General features: G+C 46.4%; 1 protein-coding gene across 3 annotated transcripts in view; it reads right to left on the bottom strand.

The window, feature by feature from the left end:
- The window catches only part of CCDC92 (coiled-coil domain containing 92), a 226,700-nt gene that overhangs the window by 73,953 nt on the left and 125,291 nt on the right, over window positions 1-27,456 (bottom strand). For all 3 annotated transcript variants that reach the window (XM_065568048.1, XM_065568049.1, XM_042852524.2), the window contains one exon: window positions 16,011-16,073. In XM_065568048.1, coding sequence (XP_065424120.1) covers window positions 16,011-16,054 — 44 coding nt within the window. In that variant the 5' untranslated portion in view covers window positions 16,055-16,073. The remainder of the gene's footprint in view (window positions 1-16,010; window positions 16,074-27,456) is intronic.

Genomic DNA, 27,456 nt, shown 5'->3' with positions numbered 1-27,456 from the left:
AACCTTGGGGAAGAGTCCATGTTCCCAGCTCCCCAGCCTCTCCCTTATATTAGATTTTAAAGGGTTCTGGTACTTTCTCAGCAGGGTTTCTTATGACACCCTAAGGGTTGGGAGCATTAAACTGGGGGTGACCTCCTTCCTGCATCCCTCATTCCCATCTCTGAAAGCCTCCTCCATCTCCCCACCTTAGCAACACCGTGACAAACCCCTAGGGCCAGAGTCCTGTTGGCGCTGCCCAGCTGCAAAAGGAGATGGGGAGAGAGCACACACAGAGCATTCCCTCTGCCCACCTCATGCACCTGAAGCCATAATCCAGGTGAGGAATGTGAGCAAACCTTATGCCCCTCCTCCTCCAGATCCATTTCTACCAGGAATCACCTCTGCTTTATGTTGGTGGCTGAGGTTGGGATTTGCAAAAGAGCCCAAGTTTTGGTCTAAGGCCATGGCTACACTTGCAAATGTAGAGCCCTTGGAGACAGCAGCAGGGAAAGTGCTGCTGTGTGTTCACACTGTGCTTCTTGTGACTGTGGAGCATGTCCACATTTGCAGCTCTTGCAACGCCACAGAGAGCAGTGCATTGTGGTAGCTATCCCAGTGTGCAAGTGGCTGCAGCGTGCTTTGGAAAGGGTTTGCAAAGCATGGGGGGCCGAGTGTGTCAGCATGCTATCTTGTAAGTTCAGTCCCCCCTGTCCCCCGTCTCTCTCTCTCTCTCTCACACACACACACACACACACACACACACACACACACACACACCCCAACCATTCCACAGTAATGGTTTGCTTTGTGTCCCGGAGCAGATAAGCATGCGGGCTGTCAGAAACGGAGCTTTGAAAGGCCTGCAGCCAAGTTCAAAACAATGACCAGAGTGGCCACTTGACTTCAGCAGGGCCAGTGCAACCCATTAGGCGACCTAGGCGGTTGCCTAGGGTGCTACAATTTTGGGGGCAGCGACTGCAGCAGTATTTCGGCGGCGGGATATTCCGCCGCCACTGTGGGGGCGGCATTTCAGGGCGGGACCTTCTGTCGCCTAGGGCGGCAGAAAAGCTGGCGGCGCTCCTGGACTTCAGGGGATTATGGGACATTTCCGGAGGTCAATCACAGCGCAGTAATGCAACACGTCGTCCACACTGACACCCCGGCGCTCCAGCCAGAGCGCAGCAAGTTCTATGCTTCTCATGGAAGTGGATTACCAGGAGCACTCCAGCTGCAGAGTCCAGGCGCTCTAAGTGCCTTGCCAGTGTGGACACCTCAGGAGTTGGGGCTCCCGGGACTGATTTAATGCGCTCTAACTTGCAAGTGTAGCCAAGGCCTAACTCTGCACGTGTTGCCTTCAGAGGGAGTTTTACCATAGATTTCACTGGGCAGCAGCAGTAGGCCAATCCTGGGTGCTTCTGAAAAATCTCCCTCCAGCAGTCTTTCCCTTTTACCTGCGCTCTTGCCTTTTCGCTTTTCCATCCCAAAGCCTTATCTACATGAGACAATTCACCAATTTAGCTAATTCAACTGGTGCAACCCCTTTGTATGGCTGCTTTAAACCAAACAGGAGGTTTTAAAGAACAGGTTAGATAAACACCTGGCAGGGACAGTCTAGATAATACAGTGCAGGGGACTGGACTAGATGACCTATTGAGGTCCCTTCCAGTGCTACACTTCTATAATTCTAGTGCTTGACACGAGCTAGGGATCTGGTCCTGTGAGTTTACACAATGGGATGTTCTCAAAACCAGCTCAATTTAAGCCAATATTAAATGGAATGTTAATTTTGAACAGATATTTGGGGTTTTACTCTGTGTTAGTTCAAAAATCCCCTTGAATGCTGCCTTTGTGCTGGTCACCACAAAGGCACCAGTTTCCAATTTTCTCTGGGGGTGCTCAACTCCAGGCCCTACCTCCACTCCACCCCTTCCCCCAAACTCCTCCCCCACTTCTTCCTACCCAGTTCCGCCCCCTCCCCCAAGCTTGCCCCATCTCCCGCTCCTCCCTCTCAGCACCTCCTGAATGCTGGAACAGCAGCTGATCCACAGTGGGTGGAAGGCGCTGGGAAGGAGGGGGAGCAGTTGTTTGGCAGGGCCACTGGCAGGCAGGAGGTGCTGGGGGGAGGGAGGAGAGTTTGGTTGCCAGTGGGTGCTAAGCACCCACTAATTTTTTTCCATAGGTGCTCCAGCCCTGGAGCACCCATGGAGTCGGCACTTGTGGGTCACCATCCTCCATGGCAGAAAAGGGGGCATTTCAAGAGAACTCTATATAGATACAGGGCCAAATCTTAAAGACTTGCAAGAAGCGCAAGATATGCAGGACGGTGCGATAAGGAGGTTTCGTGGGTCGGATCAGTTTGCCAAACAAATCCAGCTGGTGGAAGGACAATGTGGTCAGAACAGAGCCAGAGCGAGTGCACAGCTGGGGAACTGACCACAGCAATCTTGGAGGACGAGAAACTTCCTCAGCACTGTCACTGCAAGCTGCCCAGATTGTGAATTACGGCCATCCCTCCTCCTTCCCTGCCTTAGTTCCTGGATGGATGCTCTGTCTCTGGGACATGATCTCAGCTTGGCCAGTGCACGCAGGGTCCCATCCTCTGCAGCCCTCAGGCTCTACCACTGGAGGCTGATGGCACCTAAAAGGGAGAAGGCAAACCTGTCACAGAAGGGGACGGGTTTCTTTGGGTTCATTCCCCTTTTGCCCCTCTCAGGGTGCTGTGGAGGCCACTGAAAAACTGCACATTGTGCCTGACTTGGACTCCTCACAAGTAAGAGCATGTAAGTCACTGGTTCCCAGCCACAAGTACACAAACCATTACAGGTACCCTGGAAAGCCTTGGAAAGTAATTCCCAGTCACCACTACACTGAACATTAAAGGCTTTCCAGGATACTTGTAATGCTCAGTGTACCGGTGACTGGGAACCAATGGCTTAGATGCTTTCACCTAGTGCTCTAGGCTCCCCATCCTACCTCCAAGACAGATTCTGATTGGCCCTTGTGCCCTTGGCCCTCCCCTCCTTGCACAGCCCAGAGAGGTTCTAGGCAGAATGCCAGTCCCAGAAGTATAGGGTCTGCTCCTGCCACACTTCCCTGAGCACACAAAGGGGGTGGGGGAAGGGACAGGGACAGGGCTCTATCCCCCCACTGGCCAGTGAAGCTGACTGGCTGGGCCAAAGATAGAGCTCCCAAGCACCTTGGCTGCTGTGTGAGGCTGCCTGGCTACCACTGCTCCCTCTAGGACAGTGCAGCTCCGTGCCACCCCCAGGCTACAAGGCACAACCAAGCCCTTAATGATCGACTCAGGTCTCACATTCTCTGCTACTCATCTCCCCAACTTGTGCACGTGCCCTATCCTTTGCTGGAGCAAAGCAATCCAGCATACACTGCCCCCAGCTCCTATAGGGCAGAACATACTCACCCACATGAATGGGGGGCCCACAGACCCGGTGCAGGAAGCCAGCACAGAGGCTGGAAGCCAAGCTCATCATTAAAGGAAGGGAAGAGAGGAAGCTGCTGGCGAGAGAGCTGAGGAGGTAGCTGGCTGAGGATGCCTGAGCTTAGTTCAAATATTAGTCTTTTGTAAATAAAGCTCATGAGTTTGGCCTAGGCTGTATCCCCTGGCAGCAGAGGTGGACCCTGAAACGTAAGCACTTACACAGTGCCAAAGTCAGGGAACAATCACCCTAAAAAGCTGGCGAGCACTGAGTGATCCAGCTTGTACTATAAAAACAAGGGCTAAATCCTTGGAGCCTGTTCCTCTTCTACATGGTCCTTAAGTCATATGAGTCCTAACAAGTGGTAGAAGGAACACACACACACAGGTTATTTCATCACTGGTTACCAGCTGCTAACAATGCAGACAAGGGCTCTCTGCAGTCCTTGCACACCCCGCATTCTAACTCCCTCCTGGGGAAACTCTGCACATGGCAAACTGCAACATCAGCCCAGGGGTTGCTGCTAGGGGCAGGTGTTTTTCACACGGTGAGAAATAGCAGGTTTTGGCTAGAGACGGCTCCAAGCCACGAAGGTTGTGACCTTGACCAAAGTTTGAGAGGGGGAAGGAAAGGGGCTTCGCGATTGGCTCATAGAATTTGGTTTGGCCCAGAGCAGAGATGCTGATCGAGCACTAAGTTCACCCCAAGCATCTTAAATTAAGGGATGTTTGGATCAGGCCCATCCTTAATGTCAGCACTGGTGAGAGATTAAGTCAATTGGCATTTTGGGTGCATAAGAGCTGCAGGAGCAGACCAGAGAGAGATTTATAAAGACATGTCTCAGCACTTTGGAGAAGCAGGTTCTTCAACTGGCCACCACATGTAAACCCAACATACATGTAAGTACAACGAGCAGAAAAAGTGGGTGTTTTTGCAGTATGTTCACACTGATAACACTGCCTGGATATGTAACTGTCTAGACAATGGAAAAATTAGCATCGGGTGACTTCTGAGCTTTGCAATAAACACAGCCAAAATTTGGGAACTCCTTTCTCAGCAGCTTTTGTCAGCAGGAGATACAAGCCTGAACCGTTCATTATAGGCTTAGCTCTTCTGTCTACACATCTGGTGAAAAATAGGAGTGTTTCCCGACTTGCTCGTATCCTCATCTGTCACGAAGCTACAGCCTAAATGCTACTGTGCTGGAGGAAGAGACTGAATCCACAGAACGGCCAGTGATCGTTCCACAGACCGCAGCTACTGCCTCTTCAGAATAAAGGGGAACCTCTACTTTTTAAAACCAAGAGATTAGGACCATGCCATTAGAGTGAGATTGTCCCTGTGCCGAGGGACCGCAGAAGGCAGCACAGGTCATCCTTACAATGTGCATTACCTACATAAGCGTCCCAAGGCTTTCGAAGTACCAAGCTTTAAATAGCCATGCAGGGCAAAATTCACCCCTGGGCAGACAGTTAGCACAAGCCAATGCAATCCTGACCAGGGATGAATTTTGCCCTGAGGCTCTATTTAAAGCTCAGTACTTAGAAAGCCTTGAGACTGTTCATGTAGGTAACGTGCCTAGTGAGTCGAGCTGGTCAGGAATTTCTCAATTAAACCTTTTTTGGCTGAAAATGCGGATTTGTTGAAACTGACGCTATTCACAGGAATGTAGCTGTTTCTGTGAAAGCGTCTCAGGTCCAGGATGGAATTTCTGGTCAAAGCCGGATGGCCAGAGACACGCCCCACCCCTCCAATATAGTCATTAGCCTGGTGCTTAAGGCTCTCATCTGGGATATGGGAGAACCAATCTCTGCTCCACTGAGAGTGCCCAGCTAAGTGCCTTGACCACTGGGCTACAGAATCAGCCTCGCACTGGCCCAATGAATGTTTCACTGTTTAAACAAAGTGGAACTGCTCCAACAGGCAGAGTCACACTCTCTCAACTAGGGCACTCCCCAGGGATGTGGAAGAGGTTCAAGTTACTTGAACTTGGGTCTTCTACATCCCAGGTGCTGTAACCATCAGGCTCTTGGCTATTCTGGGGTGTGTGAGGGGTGTGCATCTCCCTCTCTCTCTCTCTCACTTTTCACCAAAAAATTCACAAAGTGTCAGTTTCACCCCAATACAGAACGGGAACAATGCGGCGAGCTCAAAAATTTCATCAGGACAGGAAAACGGATTCATCTCTGCTTGGAAGAAGGTGGTGGAGGAAGCACTCTATGCTCACTCCGCTCTGCCGGCTGGATGCCTCTAGCAGCTGGTGCTGGGGAGTGCTTTGCTGTTGTAAAAGAAGGTTGTGTTTTCTTTATTAAAAACACACACATTTTCTGGTGAGTGGATTTAGTGTTGGTCCATCTGGCTATCCAGAGAACAGGCCAGAGGCAAGCTTCTCACCGGGCCCCCCACGCTGTGCTTCAGTTCTGACTGGGAAGGGCCACCTTCAAAGAGGAAATAGTCAGCGTCTGGGTTACTTCGCTGAGACTCTGAGCCAGGGTGACAACAGTGCCGAGGCGTTTGTACTGTGCTGAGCCTTGTGCGCCAGGAATTGGACCGGGACCATCAATGAGACACGGGCCTGAACTACAGCGTTCAGATCCAGACCTGAATTTCCCCAGAGGGGGAAGGGAGATGCTTTGATCCTTTTATTGGTACCACCCATTAGAGAGATATAGACCATCTGGGAACTTGGATCTGGTGCTGAATTCCACCAAATTTATGGCGTTTTGGTTCACACCCATCTCGCCCACCCACACAGTTTGTAAGATAAAAGAGGCTATTTAAATAACAAGAGACCAGGAAGGAATATTGCAGGGGGGGAATCTGATACTGCTTTCTATTAGTAGGCACATGCTCCCCTAACAAATCAAGGACCTACAAACTCACCCACGGGTATGTCTTTTGTTACTGACACCACTGCCTGCCACAAATAGCTCTGACAGGGGAGCTCAGGAACGAGGCACCTCATCTTTTACAGCAAGTCTGCCAGAAGAGACCCCTTCTATCGGAGCCACAGGCTACAGATTCATCTAAGGACAGTGGAGCTTAAATAGCAACTCAATGTTATTGCGGATTCCTGGCCAGTAAACGCTCGGCTTGATGAAGCATGTGGTAAGCCCCGAAACGCTGCCCCAAGCCTTCCACTTGGATGCTTTAGACAAATATACAGAGTAAACATTTGTAATCTCTGTATGGCTTCCAGGAAATGGCAGTCATTGGCAGGTAGCATGGCAGACGGGCTTCTCCGCATGAACCCCATAGAGGAGAATTTTTTTAAACAGGGTCAGTAAAGAACAGGGAGGGACTTAACACAAGACACAGGGGCTTTGAATTGAAGTCTGTGATAGCCACTTTCACAGAGGCGACTCCCATTTCGCGTGCTGCTCGGCAATGTTTTGGTTTGGCGTGAAAAGCCACTTGAAAATCTCCCAGCTGGGATGCGGTTCTGATTGCAGCTAGAGTCCCTGCTCTGTGGAATCTATCCTGTCTTGAGGGGTTGTGAGAGCAGTGGGTCAGATTCACCCCGGGAGAATCTGAAGGAGGGGCCCATGGGCAAAGGATCTGCTATGGAATGAGGTGTTGGTAATCAAGGCTGGCTCTACCATTTTTGCCGCCCCAAGCAAAAAACAACAACAAAAAAACCGCCTGGACTGTGCCGCCCCAAGAATGGACAGAATGCCGCCCCTTAGCATGTACCGCCCCAGGCACGTGCTTCCTCCGCTGGTGCCTGGAGCTGGCCCTGTTGGTAATGTGGCTACAACTTCATTGATGCTGGGAGGAAGATGGGCCACAGGGATCAACATGTGTCCAGAGGTTGGTGGTCTGGCTGACAAGGGGCTTATACAGCCAGAGAGTGGGCCAAGCCAGGGCTTCCCTTCAGTAGCTCTGGCTGCAGAGCACTTATGGGAGGGAAGATGAGTTTGCTCCATGGGCAGAAACCACAATGAAGAAGAGAGAGAACACCACCTCCTGTCTGCTGGGGTGAATACCTGCTGCACAGGGGGATTCACTAACACCACCCACTCTTCTAAATCTAGCCCAGTGTGCACAGGTACCAGCCGGTGCACACCACGGTCCAGACCAAGCTGACATCTCAGTTTGCTTCTGGGTACGGTGAAAATGAGCACAGGATTTATGATGCATTTATCTTATTCAGACATCTTAACTAAACTCACCATCTACCAGGGCCTAGAGCAGGGGGTCTCAAGCATCCTTACAGCACAGATCCCATGTTAATAGGGCCCAATGTCTCCCTTCCCATTCCCCCGCAGCTACAGCAATCGCTTCCCTGGGAAATCATAGCAGGGAGATTAGTGAGGGTTTTAAACTCTTCCGCTGGTGGCTCGCCCTGAAGGGCAATGTCCATTTCCTCTCTTCCACCTAGGGTGACCAGATGTCCCGATTTTATAGGGACAATCCTGATTTTTGGGTCTTTTTCTTATATAGGCTCCTATTACCCCCCAATCCCTGTCCCGATTTTTCACATTTGCTGTCTGGTCACCCTACTTCCACCTCTTGTGCAGCAGCAGCCGTCATTAGTGGAGATAGCCAGACTGTTCCTTTTCAGCTGCTTTGACAGGCCCCCTGGCCTGCTCATTGCAAAAGAGAGCCTGGAAACAAGGCATAATGATTGTGAACCAATGTTATCTCTGCCTTAACAGAGTAACAGCAGGGATTAATTTGGCCTATTGTGCAACATTTGATTATCACAATCATCTCACCATCACCAGATGTGCCCCCATCTGTCTGTTGTGTCCACTTGTTGTCTTGTCTTATTACCTCGATTGTAAGCTCTGGGTCTAGTACTGTCTTTTATGTTTGTACAGCACCTAGCGCAATAGGGCTGAGGCTGGAAGGTGCTACAACACAAATAATATGTTCACATTTGAAAATGACATTCAGAGCCTGATGTTGATTTTCATAATGGCCCCTTTACACAGCCCTAGGAGCATCCAGGGGCCTTCATGTAAACGAGAATCAGGCCTTCAGCACAACAAAAATTTCCCTTGGTGAAAAATTCTCTCTCCCTCCACGAGAACTTGATTGGAGCGGAGCTAAAAGTGGAATTTCCATGCCACAAGAAATTCCAATATTTCAACATTTGTTTTTGTCCCAATTTGGGAGAAAAAGTGGTAATGTCGAAGTTTTTTTGGCAGAATGAAAATTTTCGAAAAATTTCAATTGGGAAACGATGAAGCATTTAATTTTGGTATTTCTGATGAAACTATGTTGTTTTGGTTTATTGAACTGACCCAAAATATTTCAAGTCAGTTCAACATTAAACTGAATTTCTCTGTTAAGGTGCATCGTTTAATGGGAATTGTAGTTTGGGTGCCTGATTCCTTCATTCTCCCCTATGGGCCAGGCTCCCTTGCTGGCCTACATCTCCCATCAGGCACCTGAAGTCCTGTGACTCCCATGATGCACCAGATCACTCTGTCAGAGGGAAGACTACATTGCATCATGGGAGATGTTGTCTGTTGTCAGCCCATAGGAGAGAAAGGAGACCTGAACTAGGACTCCCATTAGGCAATATGCCACAACACAGAAACGCAATTTAATTTTGAATGGACTCTAAAAACATTTCAGGTTAATTCAACATCCTCAATATTCTGATTCAGGTCAAACTGGCCCAAACAAAATATTTCATTTTGGTTTTCCTGACCAATTCGAACAAGTGTTACAAAATCAAAATTTTCTCCCAGACAGGAGAGAGAGACAAGGATTAGAGCAAGCACATGTCAAGGTTTTTACATAATGGTGATTCTGATCCTAAAATGAATGCAGACTTAGTTCAGAGAAATAAGGCCTCTGTTCTCATTGTATTTCAGAGAGAGGCTGGTATTTAAATATCTTTCAGCTGCTTGTTGAAATAATTTCCTACCCATAACAAAATAATGGCACCAGAATGTTAACATTTTTGTGCTGCAAATTTTTTTTTTGTTTGAATATTCTCGAGCTATTTCCTCACTCCCATCCATCATGACACTGACGGGCTCATTTTTTTCTAGTTTTTGCAGAACTGATCTTTTACGTTTTGTGAAGTTGATCTTGGCTCAGGGCACGCACCCCACATCTGTTTTTCTAGGCCTTGCCATTTGAATCACAAAAATTGCATTTGAACTTCATTCCCCCAACTGCTACTGTCAAGTTAAAAAGAAACCCAAACACAATCACATATTTGGTGCCTGCAAATGCACATGACCCATTACCTCTGGGTGCTGAATGCTGAAAAGCCGCTGTGAAGTTAAAAAACTTCTAGGAAGAATTTCTTCTGTTTGTTCATATTCTGTAGGACAGCATGGTGCAAACTGATGAGGCAATTTAAATGCAATTATTGTCTGTGAGTAAATCCCTGAACATTCCAAAGCTTCCTAACTGTGAGACCTCCTTTAGATCCAGGACTCTATTCAAGGCAGCACTTGCCTCACATTCTGAAAGTTAGGCGCCTACTTTAACTACCTGTCTGAATCAGGGCCTTAAGAGGCGCATAATTAAGGCTATGGTTTTGGCACAGACATTTTTAGTGCATTTCACGGCAGAGGTGTGAGGAAAAAATAAGTCACAGAAAGGTCACCAAATAATGTATTTTTTTGCTACATCAACATATGCAAGAGTATCAGGGGGTAGCCGTGTTAGTCTGTATCTACAAAAACAACAAAGAGTCTGGTGGCACCTTAAAGACTAACAGATTTATTTGGGCATAAGCTTTCGTGAGTAAAAACCTCACTTCTTCGGATGCATAGCGAAGAAGTGAGGTTTTTACTCACGAAAGCTTATGCCCAAATAAATCTGTTAGTCTTTAAGGTGCCACCAGACTCTTTGTTGTTTTTGTATATGCAAGAGTATAGTGGGGGTTGTGGTGTGGTGCTCCACTCACCACTGGATGGTGCCTCCTCCTGGCCAATCTGGGGATTAGCTCTGCCAGGCTGATACCCCTTCCAGTGGTTACATTCAGCCACTCTCTTGGCCTGCGGCCCCTTTCTCACTCCAGGAACCGCAGCCTCCCCTTTGTGACTTGGCCCTCCACCCAGGTCACAGCGTGGTTTCCCGTTCAGGTATGTGCGTGTCGGGGGGGGGGGGAGGGAGTTGTGTCTCAAAGTTCCTGCTCACCAGTAGTCTCAGGCAGTCCTCCCATTCACTGCCCCAAGTGCCACTCCCTCAGTGGCTGGCAGGGAAACCTGGGCCCATCCTGTACTCTGGGTTCTGGCTCAGGGGCCCTCTAAACAGCAGCCAAGGCACCTTGCAGCCTTTCCTTGAGACTCTTCCTTACCTCCTGGCCCTCCCCACTCCTCTGGGTTTGCGAGCCTCATAGCTCCCTCCTCCCAGGAGTGAGCTACTTGTCTCTACAGCCCCCCCAAACGCACCTCCCTTCTCCCAAGGAGTGACTGCAGCCTACCTCCCTGCAGCCTCCTCTGCTTCCAATTTCCTGTCCTTATACAAGCCCTGCCTGTCTCCGCACAGGTGAGCTTCCCCTAATTAGGGATTTCCTCCCAGGCTTAAACGTCCCAGATTGCAGCCAAATGGGCTGATTGGGCCCACTTGGCCCAATTTAGCTCTTGCTGGACGAGTACCCCCCCCCATCACAGGGGTGCTGAAAGCTGAGGCCTGGGGGAAAGGGCTCGCAGAGCAAGCCCACTCCTCATTCACCCTCCAGCAGTAGGTCCCATCCCACAGGACTGGGTCAGCCTCCCTGCTTTGGGCATTGCAACAAAGGATCACAGGCACAGCACCATTTGGTCTGGCTCATCCACCCCTCTGTCTCCATCTACAGAGGGGCAGATGGGCCAACCTTGAGTGGAGTTGATTAATAAATGGGCCTCTCGTTTCCCCCACATCAAGCTGAATAATTTCATCTGCACAGATTGTGCCTAAGGTTGAATGAAAAGTATTTGCACGTTGAATGCATAGAGAATGGGTGCGACAGACAACATGCCAGTAGCAAGTCACCATGGCATTCCCAGAAGCGATGGGGTCAGAGTTCATGTGCAGCCCTGACAAGCCACCATATGCTTAGATGCTTTTGCCAAAACTTATCCAAACTTCTTGAATCTGCAGAATTTGACTAGAATTTTAGGAATATTATATATATTTTGTCTTCTGTTTCTGAACAAATTGGAAATACAACTGCCAGCATTGTATTTCCTGAGGTATTTTGGCACTTCCAATTCTGCTCTTAGACAGAACCCAGAAGTACAGAGAGAATGAAAATTAGAGATGGGTCCAATTGACAACACTGGATCTGCACTTCATTGAACTGAAGACCTGGGGATATTTGTAGCTGGATCCAGACTTCATAGCTCACCTCCATGTCCAGCGTAAATGAAAAAAAAAAAACCAAAGTAACCAACAATTTTAGAACCTTCAAATAGGTTCGGTTCTCGCGCTAGACAATGATCTGGGAGAAAGGAGCTTCCTGAATGTTTCTGAATTGGCTCCTCCATCTGTAATCATGTTACAAATGGTCATAGTGTCTTTTTAGTTCCTCATAATTTCTCAAGGAAAAAACTGTCTTGGCTAGCACTTCTCAGGTTTGCTCAGTTGGGATGGTGAGAACGTATAGAAACAAACCCAAACCAATAGCTTGGAGCTGAGCACATTGAGCTTTCAATACTGACCTAGAATGAATTAAAAATTAAGCAGAAAGTATTTAAAAATCTAATTTGCTTGTTGGTAGTTATGTTTATTATTTGAATTTTATGCAGCTTGGACAATGAAACAGACCAGCTCTGTTTCAGGCCTGTAACTAGTCAGCATCACCATCTAATTGCATAGATTTTACGACGAGAAGGGACCACTATGATCAGCTAGTCTGTCCTCCTGCATAACATAGATCCTGGAATTTCACCCAGTAATTCCTGCATCAAGCTGGTAACTTCTGCCAGAATAGAGCACCTGGTCTAAAGAAAAACAATCTTGATCTAAAAGAGTTCAGGTGATGGAAAATCCACCACATCCTTTGTTAAGTTGTTCCAATGGTTAATTACCCTGCACCACATTTCAAGTTGGAGCTTGTCTAGCTTCAGCTTCCAGCCATGGAACGATAGGTCTTTGTAGGTTAAAGGCTTCTCTAGTTCTCATGCACTTGTATGCTCTTGTAAGCGGTTTGGGTTTCCACCACTACAAGGGATATCATTTACATTAAAAAACCCTTTTCATTGACACACAAGTAAGAGTCACAAAAATATTTCCCTTCTTACCAGGTTTTATAAAAACCTCCTGTTTGTAATGCAAAATCCAAATGGAGGGGCTTAATTTTAGTTGCTTGAGTTTATTTAAACCCAGATATTATAGGCTCTTAGGTTGCTGGTGGCCCAGCCCGGAATTCAACAGCAAAGATTAGGGGTGGGATTTTCCAAAAGCGCCAGTGTTGCTATAGCTTACGTTCCCATAGGAGTTTCCATCATTGACTTCAGTGACCAGGAATAGCCTCCAATAATCATCATTTGCATAGGGGCAAACTACTAACATTTTCAAAAAAGAATAAAGCATTTAAGTTTTAAGAAATTAAATCAGGTTGGGGAATAAATACTGTTTGTAATGCTCCAGTGTTCTGTTTCAGAACATGTTCTGTTCTGTTCCTGATTTCAGGAGGCAGCTGAAAATTCAGAAGTGTTTTAACATCAGTAAGTTCTTAAGGACAATATAAGAACCCTGGTTTATTCCACAGGCAATTCCTTTAAGGGGAAGACTTTTAGTATATTAAGGGTGAATTTATCAAAGTTAATCATACTTTGCAGATATATAGTGTTAGCATTTGATATTTTTCAAAGCTCTGCACACATCTTAACTCGTTAACCATCACTCAGGCACAGCTCCCAGTGAGCCAGGCTCTGATTCAGCAAGATATATGGGTCTGGTTTCAATGTTCAAGAAGCCCAGGGCACCCCTGAAATAATGGATTCAAGGCTTTCAGTGGTATTGCCTAGAACCCAGATAGACGGTTGGCTGAGTAAGTGCCCAAGCACCCAACTCTGCTCCCACTTTCAATGGGGCTAACTTTTAAAATAAATAAGTAAGTAGATAAAGCGGATTTGGTGACAGTCATTTTATAAATTAGTATCTACGGCAAATTATTTCGGTTAAAAAAACCAGAGAAAATCAAAATGGTTTGATTCCAAGTGACTTTTCATTTCAAGTTTTCCTTTAATTTACAAAAAAATTCAAAACAAAATTTCTTTTTCTTTTTACTTTCTTACTTACTGAAAAAGTTTTGACAAATTGCATTTTTGGTTTGACCCGAAACAAAGGTTTTTTGATTTTTCGGAATTTGCAATAAACCAAAAGGTTATCCTCTCAGCATTCCTCCCAACGAGAGTGATAGCCCCAGCTTGAGTGGGAGCAGGAGCACAGGTCCTTATTTTGATGTGTTCCGGTTTGTTATGAAAGAGGAGACACTGCTCCAGATACTGTTTTGTGTCAGTGTCTCCATTCAGTTTTTCTGTTCTGTTCCCCATTTTCATCTTAAATTACTTATGAGCCTGGGAATTGTTCACAAGCATTAGAGGGGCCAATTTATTAAAACAACATGGGTAAGAAATGTATGCCAATACTGCTGTATAATACCATTTCAATACTGTACTTCTCTAATATTCACCTGACTCCAAAAGGGGCAGGGTTAGGGGGGAACCGGCTGTCTTCAAATATGCAACACATGCTTATAAAAAGATATCCGTAAATACAAATCTGGATTGTCTTCTTGGAGACGCCAGAATATATATATAATAGGTATACATTGGAAACCATACCTGCCACCTGGGAATAGGGTTAAGACTGCTAGCGAATTGCATTACAAGTACTTAACCCAATTAAGTTGCAGTGAGAAATTCCAGTGGGTACATGAATTAAGGCAACAATATATGGGTTGCTTTTATTAGGACCAAACTCTAGGTCAAGTGACTTTTGCTGAGAGACCCCAGAGAAGTGAAACGCAGATATAAAACAGTGATGAAAATATACCTAGGACAGAATGAAGTTGGAGCAAGTTCTGTCTTTGCTACTGACTCATTTAATCTCGTTGGGACTCAGGTTTCCTGCCTCTCTATCAAGGATACTGTGAACACAACCAAGACACCTTCCATATTGACAGAGCCTCAGATGAAGAGCCCTGTAGAAATGCAAAACACTATGCACCAGAGTTATTTCTGTGTGGGACTGTTTGAAGCTGGAGGAAAACATTGAGCAAGATGGCTAAGAGCAAACATGTCCCAATGTGCAGCTGTCTAAGTACTTACGTGGCTTTGGTGATAGATACACAGAGCAAATGTGTCCTGACTTCTATCCAGCCTATGTACTATATACCATAACAGCGTCTATCTGAGATCCCAACTCCACCCCACTCCACTCCACCCCACCACAAAAAAATTCCCTTGGGAATTTGGGAAAAACAGGTGCATCTTGCAGCACATAAAGGTGCCCAAACCCATGCTCTAGGCCACCAAGGTTGGAAGTGATATCTGAACTTTTAAGATGGCCATCTGACTTCAGAACAACAGGAAATTCCCATAAAAATAACATCCAAACATTTGCATTTTCACCACAGAGTGGCCACTCTATCCATAAAGAAACCAAAGGAGAGATTGTGTCTGGCAGTAATGAAATACACTCATTAAAAAGATGTGGTGAATTTTGCACTAGTGAAAATGCTAGACTGACAGCCCTAGAGATTGAAGTCCTCTGTTCACTACAGAACAGGTGCAGCCTAAGCAGCAGTGTTGCAAACTATCCCCTGCTCCCATCCCAACTGTAACCTGAAGGCATCTCTAGGGTGTAAACAGGTGGCTCGCTCTCCAAAGCATGATTATCCTTTTGCTTCCCCATAGAGCCTGCTAACAAAGGACCCAGTTCTGATAGTAGCAGCAATGGTCTTTCAGGATGTGAACAACCATCTGTCGGGAGCTAAGAGATCCACCAGCCAAATTCAATCGAGCCACCAAGCAGCTATTACACAGTAGTACTGTTTGCTCCCCCATGATCTGGCCTGGACTCAGTCCAGCAACTTTGAGTTCAGTAACTCTGGCTTGCTATCCTGCAACCAAGGCAATATTCAGGCTGTAAACCAAACAACACTGAACTAACATGCAGGTGGCGGTTGTTCAAGAGAATTTAAACAAGATTATCCTACATTGGTAGGATCTGACCCGGATGCCTCGCTGTTCATGAGAGAGATTAGACTGTGCCTCTGCATTCACCTGCTACTGCCACTGGAACGGAAACAGCCAAACTGTTTCATAGGCTCTTTACTTCTAACAACTGACAGATTCTTCTTTAGCGCAAGCAGTAGAGAGGCCTGTGGTTTGGAGTTGGGGGAAGGCAGGGAAGGCAGGTTCTATCCCTGCTGACAGGCTGGAGATCAGAGTTGATGCATGTTGCAGCAAAGCGACAAGTGTAAAATCCTAAGCAGGCATGGATCAGTCGCGCTATTATATCGTGGTGCTAGATTTTACAAAGGGCTGGAGAGAGCTTTCTTAGCAGAGTTGTCAGGATGTAGGCCAGAATTCATTACCCTTGTAACCAAAATGAAACTATTAATATGCCAATTTCCACCCATAAATAGATATAGCAGAGACTGAATTTATAAAAAGGTGAGTGACTTACCAGATGTTGTGTGTGATGACTTTGGTAGGAAGTCCGTAGATCATCAGCTAAACAGTGATTCTCCTGAGGAGGCAAAAACAAAAAGAGGTGAAAAGAAGAAAAACACTCCCCCAAGCCAGAAGACAATTACAAAGATGCATTGTTTTAAAATCAAAGAGGAAACAGAATATGTTGGAACATGTCAGGAATGAAGCAAAGACAGACTGTCGGGGTGTTCAAGCTAGAGCATGTCCATCTCTTTCCAAGGCGAGTTGAATGAAAAATAATTTATAAGGACTACAGAATTATTACTGATGTGTCAGGAGAAAATCTCAGCAGCGTGTTGACAGATGTTTAACCATGGGGAAACCAGCTCCATTCCAGGTGGAGGTCACCAGGACCAGGCTAATTTCCTGGGTGTTAGAAAGGAGGTGCTGGGAGACACCCCCAGGTCAGGACTCTAGGATGCAGCAAGACCTAGCCGGCTCGGTTTCCCTGCCTCACCAGGAACCTGCTGCCTTCCCCTGGCCTGTGCTGGTGATGGGCCATACTTCTCACTGCTTCCAATGCCCAGGTCTTTCCTTGGGCTGGAAGCCAGCTGAGGTGAAACAACACAGGAGTTCAGGGTGGAGGGGAACCAGCATGGAGCCCAGATTAGCTCCATCCAGGGACATGGGATGGGTGGACAAGAGAGAATGCAAGTCCGTTGTGCTCCTGTGGCGGGATGGGTTGCCCAGGTGATTGGCAGAGAACTCTGGAGGGAGTCTTGCTCTGGGGGATGGAAGAGGGCAGGAGCAGTATTTTAACACAGTTGAAGACTAGAGAATGAAATACAGGACATACTCTTCTCCAGAGCTCTAAGGGTTAAGAACCATTGGGAACAAACCAAGGAAGGAGACAGTGTGCAGTAAATCAGAGGGTCTCCCAGGAAGCGAGCTCTGATGCTCCTCTCCCCTCTCCCCAGCCAGAGCCAAGGACCAGCAAAGCCAAACAAACAAGTTTCTTAAACTTTTGCTTCAGCTTTGGCCTGTGTGGGCCTCCCTGCACCCTCCAAAGTAGCTTGCAGTTGCTGAGCTCCTTAAAACAAAAATTTGGCCTGGAGAGACAGCTACAGATCCCAGGACACAACACTCGGTATCGATGGAGTGGGGCAGTCGTATATTAGAAGTGGTTATCATCTGCTCAATTGTACACAAGTTAGGTGCAGGCTCTGGGGAAGTTGCCAACAAGGCCTGCAGCGGGGGCAACCTTATTTTGCTTGAACTAGAGAAACTGATTATTTAGAGACTGCATACATCGCACAGGAAGACAACGCAGGCTGAAATGGAGGCACAGAGATGTTAGCTGGGTGTTTCAGACTGGGCCTGCACTGGTAGCTAGTTGACAGTCATGAGCTGTCAGAGCAAACCAGGCCTGTGGTACTTGAAGATTTTCCCCACCTCTTTGTATAGATAAAGCTGGAACCAACCCTCCCGCTCCAAGCTCCCCAGAAATTCTGGGACAGTTTTGATCTGGGGCTTAGCGGCTACAGCTTCTCTCTACTTTTTTCCCCAACCTTGTTTTGGTCACTGTCTGTAATCAGGAGCCACTATCAAACCTGCAACACCACAAAGGATTCCAGTACAGAGGCAGGGCTGATATGGGAGGCAGTCTAGTTTAATGGATACTGCACCAAAACCTGGGCTCTATTCCTGGCCCCGGCACTGAAGGGCAAGTCACTTCCTCTCTCCCTGCCTCTGTTTCCCTTCCCACCCTTTATCGGTCTCGTTTAACTGTAAGTTCTTTGGGGCAGGGACCATCTCTCACTAATGTTTGTGCAGCACCTGGCCCAGCGGGGCCCTTAGTTAGGGCCCCTAGGAGCTAATGTAACATAAATCCTTTTTCACTGACTCTGATGTAAATTGTGAGTAGCTGGCATAAGATCAGAATCTAGCCCCGTAGCTGAATGCAGCTGTCTAACCGTGTATTTGCTAAGCTCATTAAAACACAGAACACAAACATCAGGCAACATCAGCCACGTCCCCAGACGTCTCAGAATTCAGAAAGCTCTGCCATAGGAAAGCCTCCAAAGCCCCCCGAGTTTAGGTTACAAGGTAAGCTTAAAACACATAACATTCACTGTGTGTGACTTGAAGGGCTGAGAAAATTTAAGGCAGATTATTTAAAATAAAAAGTGAAGCAGAAACAGATTAAAACTACTGCACCATGACCATTAATGCAGCGATGGAAAATATCAATCACGCCATTGCCTCTGAAGCTAGCTGTGAGAGAAGAATGAAGAGATTTTATGTTCCAAGTACCAGGAAACCACAGGGCCCTGGTGCCTAGTTCTGAAAAGAACACTGTTTGAATCACAAGGAGGCAAGCAGAGCCAAGGGGGGGAGGGGGGGCTTGAAAATAGCAGTTTTACGAGTTCAGAGATATTCAAGCATTTCAGAGAGTGGCTGAAGAAAGTAGTCCCAAAATTAGTTGACAGTAGTGTCACTGAATGCAGCACTATCAAGGGTTGACAGGCTGTTTTAGGGGATTGTAAAATCTATTGCTTCTAAGGCCTGGTCTACACTGGGGTGTGTGTGCGTGAGCTAAGTCGGTCTAAGTTACACAACTTCAGCCACGAAAATAGCGGAGCTGAGAGCAACATATTTAGAGCTACTTACCGTGGTGTCTTCACTGTGGTAGGTCAACTGTGGACGCTCCCCCGTCAACTCCGCCTACATTTCTCGCTCTGGTGGAGTACCGGAGTCGATGGGAGAGGGCTCGGCAGTCGATTTATCACGTCTTCACTAGATGCGATAAATCGACCCCCGCTGGATCGATCGCTCCGGAGGTAAGTGTAGACATGCCAACTCAAGTAGAGCCATTCATGAGATCTAGTCGAGGCGGCTCCAGGCACCAGTACTCCAAGCGCGTGCGTGGGGCGGCAAGCCGCGGGGGAGCGGCGTGCCAGTCGCCGGGAGGGCGGCAGTCAAGCCGCCTTTGACAGCATGCCTGCGGGAGGTCCGCCAGTCCCGTGCTTTCGGCGGCAATTCGATGGCGGGTACCAGCGGACCTCCCACAGGCGCGCTGCCGAAAGCCACCTGACTAACGTGCTGGGGGCGGCAAAATACATAGAGCCGCCCCGGATCTAGTGGCTGCTCTGTGGCCTAAGATAAATAAGTTTAGTGGCATCCATCCAGTTCCCACTTCCCAGTGTCCATGCGTTCAGAAACAGGAACAGATTGGAAACAAAGTCAGACACACCAGGGACTAAATGGATTATGAAGACGGAACTACCCATTGCCTTGAGTAAGGTCAAGGATGAGGCATAGGTGAAAGTCTAGACGCGTTTAGAAGTCAGCGTTAGAGAATGCAAAGTGCTTGTTGCCCATCTCAACATGGCATTAAGATGCACAAGGGCATTTTTAAAATCCTGTGCACGGATTTAGATCCACTGGGCATGTTCAAAGAGGCTACGACACACCATGTATGAGGAGTAATGCAGCTGTGGGGTCCTGTGTGCTGGACATGTCAAATTAACATAGCAAGAGGAAGGAAATGAGTTTCTACATCCCGGAAAGTTTCCTAGCTGGTCAGACATTTGTATCTGCAAAGCTATGCAGCAAGTTCCTGCATGCTGCACCAGTGCTGGGACGCAGTATGAAGGCCACAGAAGGCCACGCTTCAATAGGAAAGTGGATTTCCTCACTAAGGCATTCACAGTAAAAAAAAGTATTTAATAAAGGGGGAAAAGCATGTGAAAGAAGAACTGCCTGGCTGATGGTAAAGATAAGGCTGCCTGTATCTACAGCATCAGGGAAACTGGTCAAGAATGACTGTTCTGTGCTCAGAGTATCTTCTCAACTAGCTTCAAGCCCAAATGAGAATAATCCACATAATAGATGTAGCAGGTGCAGCTAAAGGCATAAAAACATTTCTCTACTAGAGATTAGTAAGGGTATATACAAGCACAGCTGGTTTAGCTAGAGGGAAAAAAACCAGCCTCTGCAATAATGACTTCTGTAATCCAGGGATTTCTGATTTTTAAAAAAAAGTCAGACCAGGTTTTTTAGAGAATAGCTTTGCTAATGGAGCATTAAGCAAATCATTGTAATTGTTACTAACATAAAATACGATTTGCTTAGGCAACCTGGTTGCCAGTTATGTTATGGCTCCCCTGGGAGCTAGGGCTGGTTGCCAGTGGTTCCCAGTTTGCACAGACACACTGAGAGCTAGCTATCATCGAGCTAGTGTGCTAAAAACACTGGGGTAGCCATGGTAGCACGGGCAGCGGTGAGCAGTACAGGCTAGTCGCCCCGAATATGCATCCCCAGGGTCCACCATGGCTACATTACTCATTAGTACACTAGCTTGAGACAGCGAGGTCAACTGTGTCTGTGCGAGCTGGGAACCACACCCCTAGCTCCAAGTATAGACATAGGGTGACCAGACAGCAAATGTGAAAAATTGGGACAGGGGGTGGGGGGCAATAGGAGCCTATATAAGAAAAAGATCCAAAAATTGGGACTGTCCTGATAAAATCGGGACATCTGGTCACCCTATATAGATGTAGCCATTGTGAAGTCTGCCACTCAGCTCCAGTCATCTTGACCAAAGTTTCTTTTTAGCTAGAGGGACATCAGGAACATTGTACTTAGCTGGTTATTATGGAGAATCATTGTCCTCTGGGTTGCAGTATCACCTAGGTGCCCAATGTGCTAGGTGCTGTACAAACACAGAACTAAAAGCCTGTTGCTGCCTGGAAGAATTTACCTCCGAGGTAATTTGCTTCATGTCAGGCTGTCAGCTTTTGGGGTGGGGACAGTCTTTTTCTTCTGTTTGTACAGCACCTAGCACAGGGGGGCCCTGGCCCATGACGGCCATTCCTAGGTGTTCTGACAATACAATACAGAATATGAATAGATTTTGGCTAGATAGACCTGCACCAAAAGCCTCAAACCAAGACAAACTTGTGCACTCTGGGGAAGGCTGGATCCAGAAGGGAACGTGGTGCCAGACCTTTATTTCTATAATGGACTTAGCCAGAAACCCAGATCTACTCACCTCTGAGGGTGGGAGGGAGAGTTAGAATTGGATTTAGCTCCTAACTGTGCAGCTTGGACCCACCTGTTGTTAATTGGAGCAAATTGCTCTCCCGGGTTGTTTGCTGGGATGGAGAGAGCAAGGGGCAAAGTTTCTTTGCTGAAGCTGACAGAGCTTGGCCGCATGGCCAGTTTGTCCTTTAACCCACAAACACACCTGAGGGCCCAATCATTTCTATGTGCTTGAATTTCTGTTGAGCTATTTCGTGTTTAATTTAAGGAGGCCTCCCACACTGGAGTTCCAAAAAAGCCCAGCTGTAACACACGGCACGTAATCATAGCTCAAGTGTTCACAAAAGTGAGCAAGCATCATCGTCGTCCCTATTTGATAGATTGAGACTGAGGCAGAAATGGTCAGTGGCCAAGCCAGGACTGGAACCCATGTCTCCCAGTGCACTGCCCTGTCCATTGGATCAGCTGTACTGGGCTGAGAAAGACGTTACAGTGCAAGCCTGCCTGCAGTTGGCCCACTGTTGCCTTCCCTACACTTGGTGCATATTGGCCTTGCAAAGCTATTCAGCCCATCTGAACTTCGGGCTTTCCCTCCAACAAGGCAAGAGATTTTCAGTAGATATGACCACTGTTGCTGATTAAAACTATGTAAAAGTCCCAACAGCAGAAGAGCTCTTATTGCCAAATCTCCACTAGCGGAATTTAAAAAAATTATTTGTGCACTTATAGTAGAAAGGAGCTCATTTGTACGTGGCAGAATTGGCACCATGGCTTAGGGAGGTAATTTAAAGCAGAAGCAGGACTTTGTACAATGATCCCCTTTTAAAAAGTAAATGTAGCATCTGATTGGAAGAGTAGGTGGCTTTTCCTTAGAGAAGAATATAATTTGAGGGCGTTAAAGGAGTCAGAGTCAGGATGAAGTAACCTGACCAAGTACAGTAGGGTTATTATACTGGATATGCAAAAATGAAGTGATACATTCGTTAATTCATTGCAGAGAAGAAAGAATTGCAGTCAAGCTTCATTAGGTTAGTATTGATGGAGTATTATACCATCAACACGAACCCACTAAGTAGTTTGTTTTCATCGGTGATTGCACCTATATTTGCTGGTTGCTTGCTATGTTCCCCTCATCAGGTAATAAATCTGCTATAGACAGGGCCCATCAGCTCATTAAATATGTTGATTTCATGCAAATTGCATGATATGACACCAGATTCTCCACCAAAGGGGCCTAGCAGGATTTCATGAGCTGTGGCACAAGAATACAGCTCTTTTCAGTGGATACCCTAGATGAGTGACTAACTTCCTGCAAGAAACATCTAAACGTGCAGCTAGGGATGGAGATCAGTGGTGACTTTCTGAATAGAAAGCATCTCCATACTGAAGAGCTAAGCTCAAGAAAAATCAAGCTGCTGCACCTGGGTAAATAGAGGTAGAGGCTATTTATTTTTAGCATTGTTATTACTAGGACTTGTTGGGAGGAGGGAATTTAAGCCATGAACTCAGACTTTTATTCTTTGGGATCCCAACTACAAAGAACAGCTTAACTCCTAAACTTTCGTGCAGAATATGGAGTTCCACAAATGTAGGATCCGAATTTGATTTGCTTCTGCACCATGCTACCCTAATTTGGAGAAGCATTTCCCATGGTACTTACATGATTGCTGAAAGATGGAGGTGGTCCTGGGATGGCTATTAAGGGCATCAAAGTAAGATGAACTAGGAATTTGGAGCCAGACTGCCAGCTGGTGTCTGTGGACTAACACTGATTTACACCAGCTGGGAAGCTGGGTACAGGTGTCGAGTTCCCCTCCATAAGTGATGAGAAAACCCCATGAGGTGCAGAGTTTGGTTCCAGTTTTAATGTTTCTCCAGACTCTCTAACAGGCTGGTTGGACGTTTTCTGACAGAATGGCCTTTTATTGGAAAATGCCAATTTGTCAAAATTGAAACAGAGCTGGAAATAGAACCCAGAACTCCAGACTCTCAATCCGGTGCCATAGTCACAAGTCAATACTCCCTAGGTCCCATGTACAAGATCCACTCTGTACACATTAGCACATGTGCAACTGATAGCTGAATGACTCATTGTTTATGCTTACCTACCTGGGGATATGAATAATCTTGGACTCTGGTATCAGTACTTCACTTAATTCCATGACAGACTGGAACATTGTACCCTGCATCGTCATAGGTCATATGTGACAGTCTGTACCTTATGTTCACCACTTTTAAAAAACTATGATAAATTTTGTACAAAGTATGTCTTGTGCGGTATCATTTGAAAACCCATAATTTGCTGATCATTATTGGCTTGATAAAATGTGTGTGGCAACACTGTATGTAAAGTTATAAGATTCTACTGTATGATCTTACTAAGGCATATTCCAAATCTGGGGAAGCAGCCCAAATGCGTTCATCGGAGACAAAAGGTTAGTCAGCACCTGAGCCAGGTGTCAGCATAATTAAATGGACTATCATTTGGTTAAGTGGCCATTCTTTGTCAGGAAGAGGGTTGTGAGGGAGAAATTTACAATTTGGCAATGGAACAACTGGGGGTTCCTGTGTAAACAGTCTGGCTATCACCTGAATCCCAGCTAGAGATGATTCTCAAAGAGGCCCCAAATCACCTCTCTCCCCTCATCTCTACTCCCGGCATCAATAACATTTGAAAGACAAAAGCAGCATCATTGAACTGGGGAATGGGTCCTGCTGAAGGGATTCAGCCAGACTGCTGTAAGCTTATGGTGAGAGAAACCTTTTTGCTTTAAATTCATTTAGTTTGTTAAATTCGGTATTAGTTTGCATTTTACCTTTTATTTCTTTGTAACCAATTCTGATTTTTATGCCTCGTTACTTGTAATTGCTTAACAATCTATCTTTCTGTAGTTCATAAACTTTTTGTATTGTTTTATCTAAGCCAGTGTGTTTGGATTGAAGCGTTTGAGATAAGAGGGTCTGTGCATATCATTTCCCATGAATGAAATGACAGGCTTTCTATGACCTTGTATTGTTCAGAAGGAAAGAGCTGGGCAGTACAAGACAAACATTTCTGAGGACAAGTCTGGGACTGGGAAATTCTTTGTGTCGCTCTACAGTATAATTCAAGGGTAGCAGACTGGTTAACTGAAGCACTCCTGCAGTATCGCTGGGGTTAATTTACATGCCGGAGGCTGTGTGTGAGCTGGTCAGGAGTGGTTGCTCTCACAGCAAAGCAGCGTAAAAAGTTAGAGAACAGAGGGGACACAGATGTCCAGTTTGTACCCTGGTGAACATCACAGTATAGTTCAAGAGGTCTGCTTCCTAACTGATGCATTTTCATCTTTGCAACTAAGCTCACAGGAGGTTTGATTGCCTGACACGGAAGGTCTCTTTCCCAGCCACTGTATGTGCCTTGAAGGTGGAGAGTTATATGCCACTGGAACCAAGTGAAATGGGATTTAGGATCAGGACTAATTTGTTTAGCTGCACAATGTGGTGGCCCACACTTTTCAGGCTGCCTTTTAAAACTCACATGCATGGCAATTTGATCTTTGAAAGCAATGAATTATTGCAAAGGTGATTTTAGTTCCTCAGCATCAAAGCCACAACAGGGATGGTAAAAGCCAGCTGGATGAAAATAGACCTTGGGGCAGATCCTCAGCTGGTATAAGTAAGTGGTCAGAGCTTTACTGAAATCTGCCCCAGAGTTTTCGGGCCTGAGTCTTCATAGCCCTGCACCCTGTGTCCTCACTCTGATTTAGCCGTATTTTACACCCGCAGAGATTAGGGAAAGACCTGTTCAGCATGAATACTTAGCTGGTGGATGTACAGTAGAGCTGGGTGGGAAATGATTCTCCCATCCTGCAAAACAGATTTCAAAAATTTTCCTATGAGGATGAAATCAAGTGGGGATTAGGGCATTGAATTACCAATGGCTTGAACCTGGGTCTCCCACATGAGTATATGGCCTGCATGCTACTCCAGGAAAGCAGAGAGGGTCGGGGGATAGGTTAGGGTGTTTCTCTGCCTCACCAGACATTCCGAGAAACCTCTCAACAAGAGTTTTGTTGACCCTGGCATGATCCCCCACAAAAAAAAGAGCTTGGTTTTGACGAATCAGCATTTTCTGATTCTGAACTCCCCACCAACTTCACCACACAGTTCTTTGAACAAGTAACACACACAGGATTTTTGTAAGCATCCCAACATTTTAACAGGGTAGAAGTTATTGTTTACTGTAAGGAGTTATTTCTCCTCCAAACTGCGTCTACCAAGCCTAATTAGGAGGCTAATAGGAAAAGCTGCACCGTGTGAAAGCAGCATCTGAGTGAAAGAAAGTGTGGAAAGGGATGTTTTAGGTCTGTTTATCAGTTGTATTATAGGACCACCCAGAGGACTAAAGCGAAAAATCGCCCCCCAGCAAAAATATGCCCCTTTGTGACAGGAACTGTACAAACGCAATGTTCCTGGTCCAGAGAGCTTGCAGAGTAATGATATTCAGACTTAAAGAGTTGCTGAGTTGAGCTGAGCTCAGTCCAATCACAGACTCATAGAAACTAGATGTGTACAAGGCCCACAAATCTGGATCCAGATTTTGGGAGTGTTGAGAGCTGGCTTTTGGATTCAGCCCCTACATTATGGCAAAGCCTGTTCTCTTGTCATTCAGGGCAGACTACGGGCCTGATCAAAGTTCTGAGGTAACTAGCCGCTGGTGCTACTCATGTCTGACAGAGAAAGAACTATTTGCTTTATGGGAGGAGCTACTGTTGCTGCGAGAGTGGAAATGAACATGTTCTCTTGATGCAAAGTGGAGCCTTTTTGCTGCATGGACGGCATTACGGGAGATCTGGGGAAGAAGATGGACACTTAGAAGTCTTGTGTTAAAGGGACAAAATCCTTCCATGAAATTTGCACTCCACCATTTGTACTTTTCTTTTAGCATGGGATAAAAAAAAAAAAAAAAACCTCACCTCCCTCTTCCACCTGGTGTACAATTGCGGGCCAGATTGCAATACTCTTACTCACTTTGAGTAGTATCTCACTCCACAAATGGTCCCACTGACTCCAATGGGACTATGACAGGACTAAAGTACTACCCAGGGTGAATGAGGGCATTGCAATCTGGCCCGGATATTTTAGAGATGATCCCCAACTACAGATACCCTGAAACTGGAATCCAGATTTGAATATTAAGAGCGGCTCCTTCTTGTGATTAACAGACTGAGACAAAGCCCTATCTCTAAACACACCTGAGCTTTGGGTCCGACCCACACCTGAGCTCTATGGCTCAGGCCCATCTCTATTTTATAGTACCAGTGAGCATAGGAGTAATAAATACCGTTTCAAGATATAATGGGACACAGATTTTCCTTCACTTTAAACACAGCATTTCTGGCAACCCACTGGACTCCTTTTACCAAAGGAGACCTCACCGATCCCGACAGTGGTGATTTATATGGTGATTGTAGCTGTTTACGCCATTGATCAGGAGAGCAAATGCCAGGAGAGCCTAAGACTGGGAAGTTTGAAGCAACAGAGGTCACTGCTAGATCTGCCAATTGGTCAGAAGAAAGTCTCAAAGCACAGAGGAAAAATCTGCACCAGTATGAAGGTGCTACTTGCTATAGTGATGTGAGCGGACTTTGTTGCCAGCATCCATTATGTATAAGTATTTCCAATTCTTCTTTAGTTCTCAACACCATATCAGTCCTCAGCATAACAGCTCACAGAAGCATTAGCTCGGCATGGGTGGATTTAACTTCCATCTCTCAGTGAAAGGAAAAAAGGAGGTGTTTGGTTTTCTGATCTTCTTTGAACATACATTGCAATCTGCCCTTTCCCTTGTGTTGCTGCTAAGCGTCTGCTCTGGCCATCCAAGTTAAAACCACACATTTGTCTGCATTATACACGCGGGGGCTGGAGGAATTATGTGGATTTATGACACGGCTTTTCTGCATTGTGTGTCCGGACATTGCCAAGCGTAAATGTATATCTGAGCATTCCTAGCTTATAGACCCTACCTAACAGCACATATAGCCTTGCAGCCAAGGATTTTAAAGCGCATCACAAGCATTAAGTCCCACACGTTACGTTCCCTGTTTTACAGAAGTGGAACCGGAGGAACTGAAAGGCAAAGCGATTCAAAAGGGAAGTAAAGGCTACCACATGGAAATCCTGAGGCTCAGCTCCCTTTTCTTATCAGACACACGTTGCCTCTCAAAGACACAAAGGATGGGTTGTGGGAATTCAGCATGATTTCCCCCCCCCCTCGTCCCCACACTATGACTATTATATTGGGGGAAGACAGTCTAAAGACCTTGAACTGGGGCTCACTCCTGCCCCCATTGAAATTACTGGCAAGACCCCCAGCACTTTTAGTGTGGCAGGACTGGGCCCCTAGAATTTACCAAAGGATACGATTAATGCTGAGTTCTACAGACGTACAGTTAGGC

The sequence above is a fragment of the Chrysemys picta genome, chromosome 15 (assembly GCF_011386835.1).
Source record: "Chrysemys picta bellii isolate R12L10 chromosome 15, ASM1138683v2, whole genome shotgun sequence".
Classification (NCBI taxonomy): Eukaryota; Metazoa; Chordata; order Testudines; family Emydidae; genus Chrysemys; species Chrysemys picta.
Note: the sequence above shows the minus strand (reverse complement) of the source record. Positions and strands in the feature narration are given on the sequence as shown.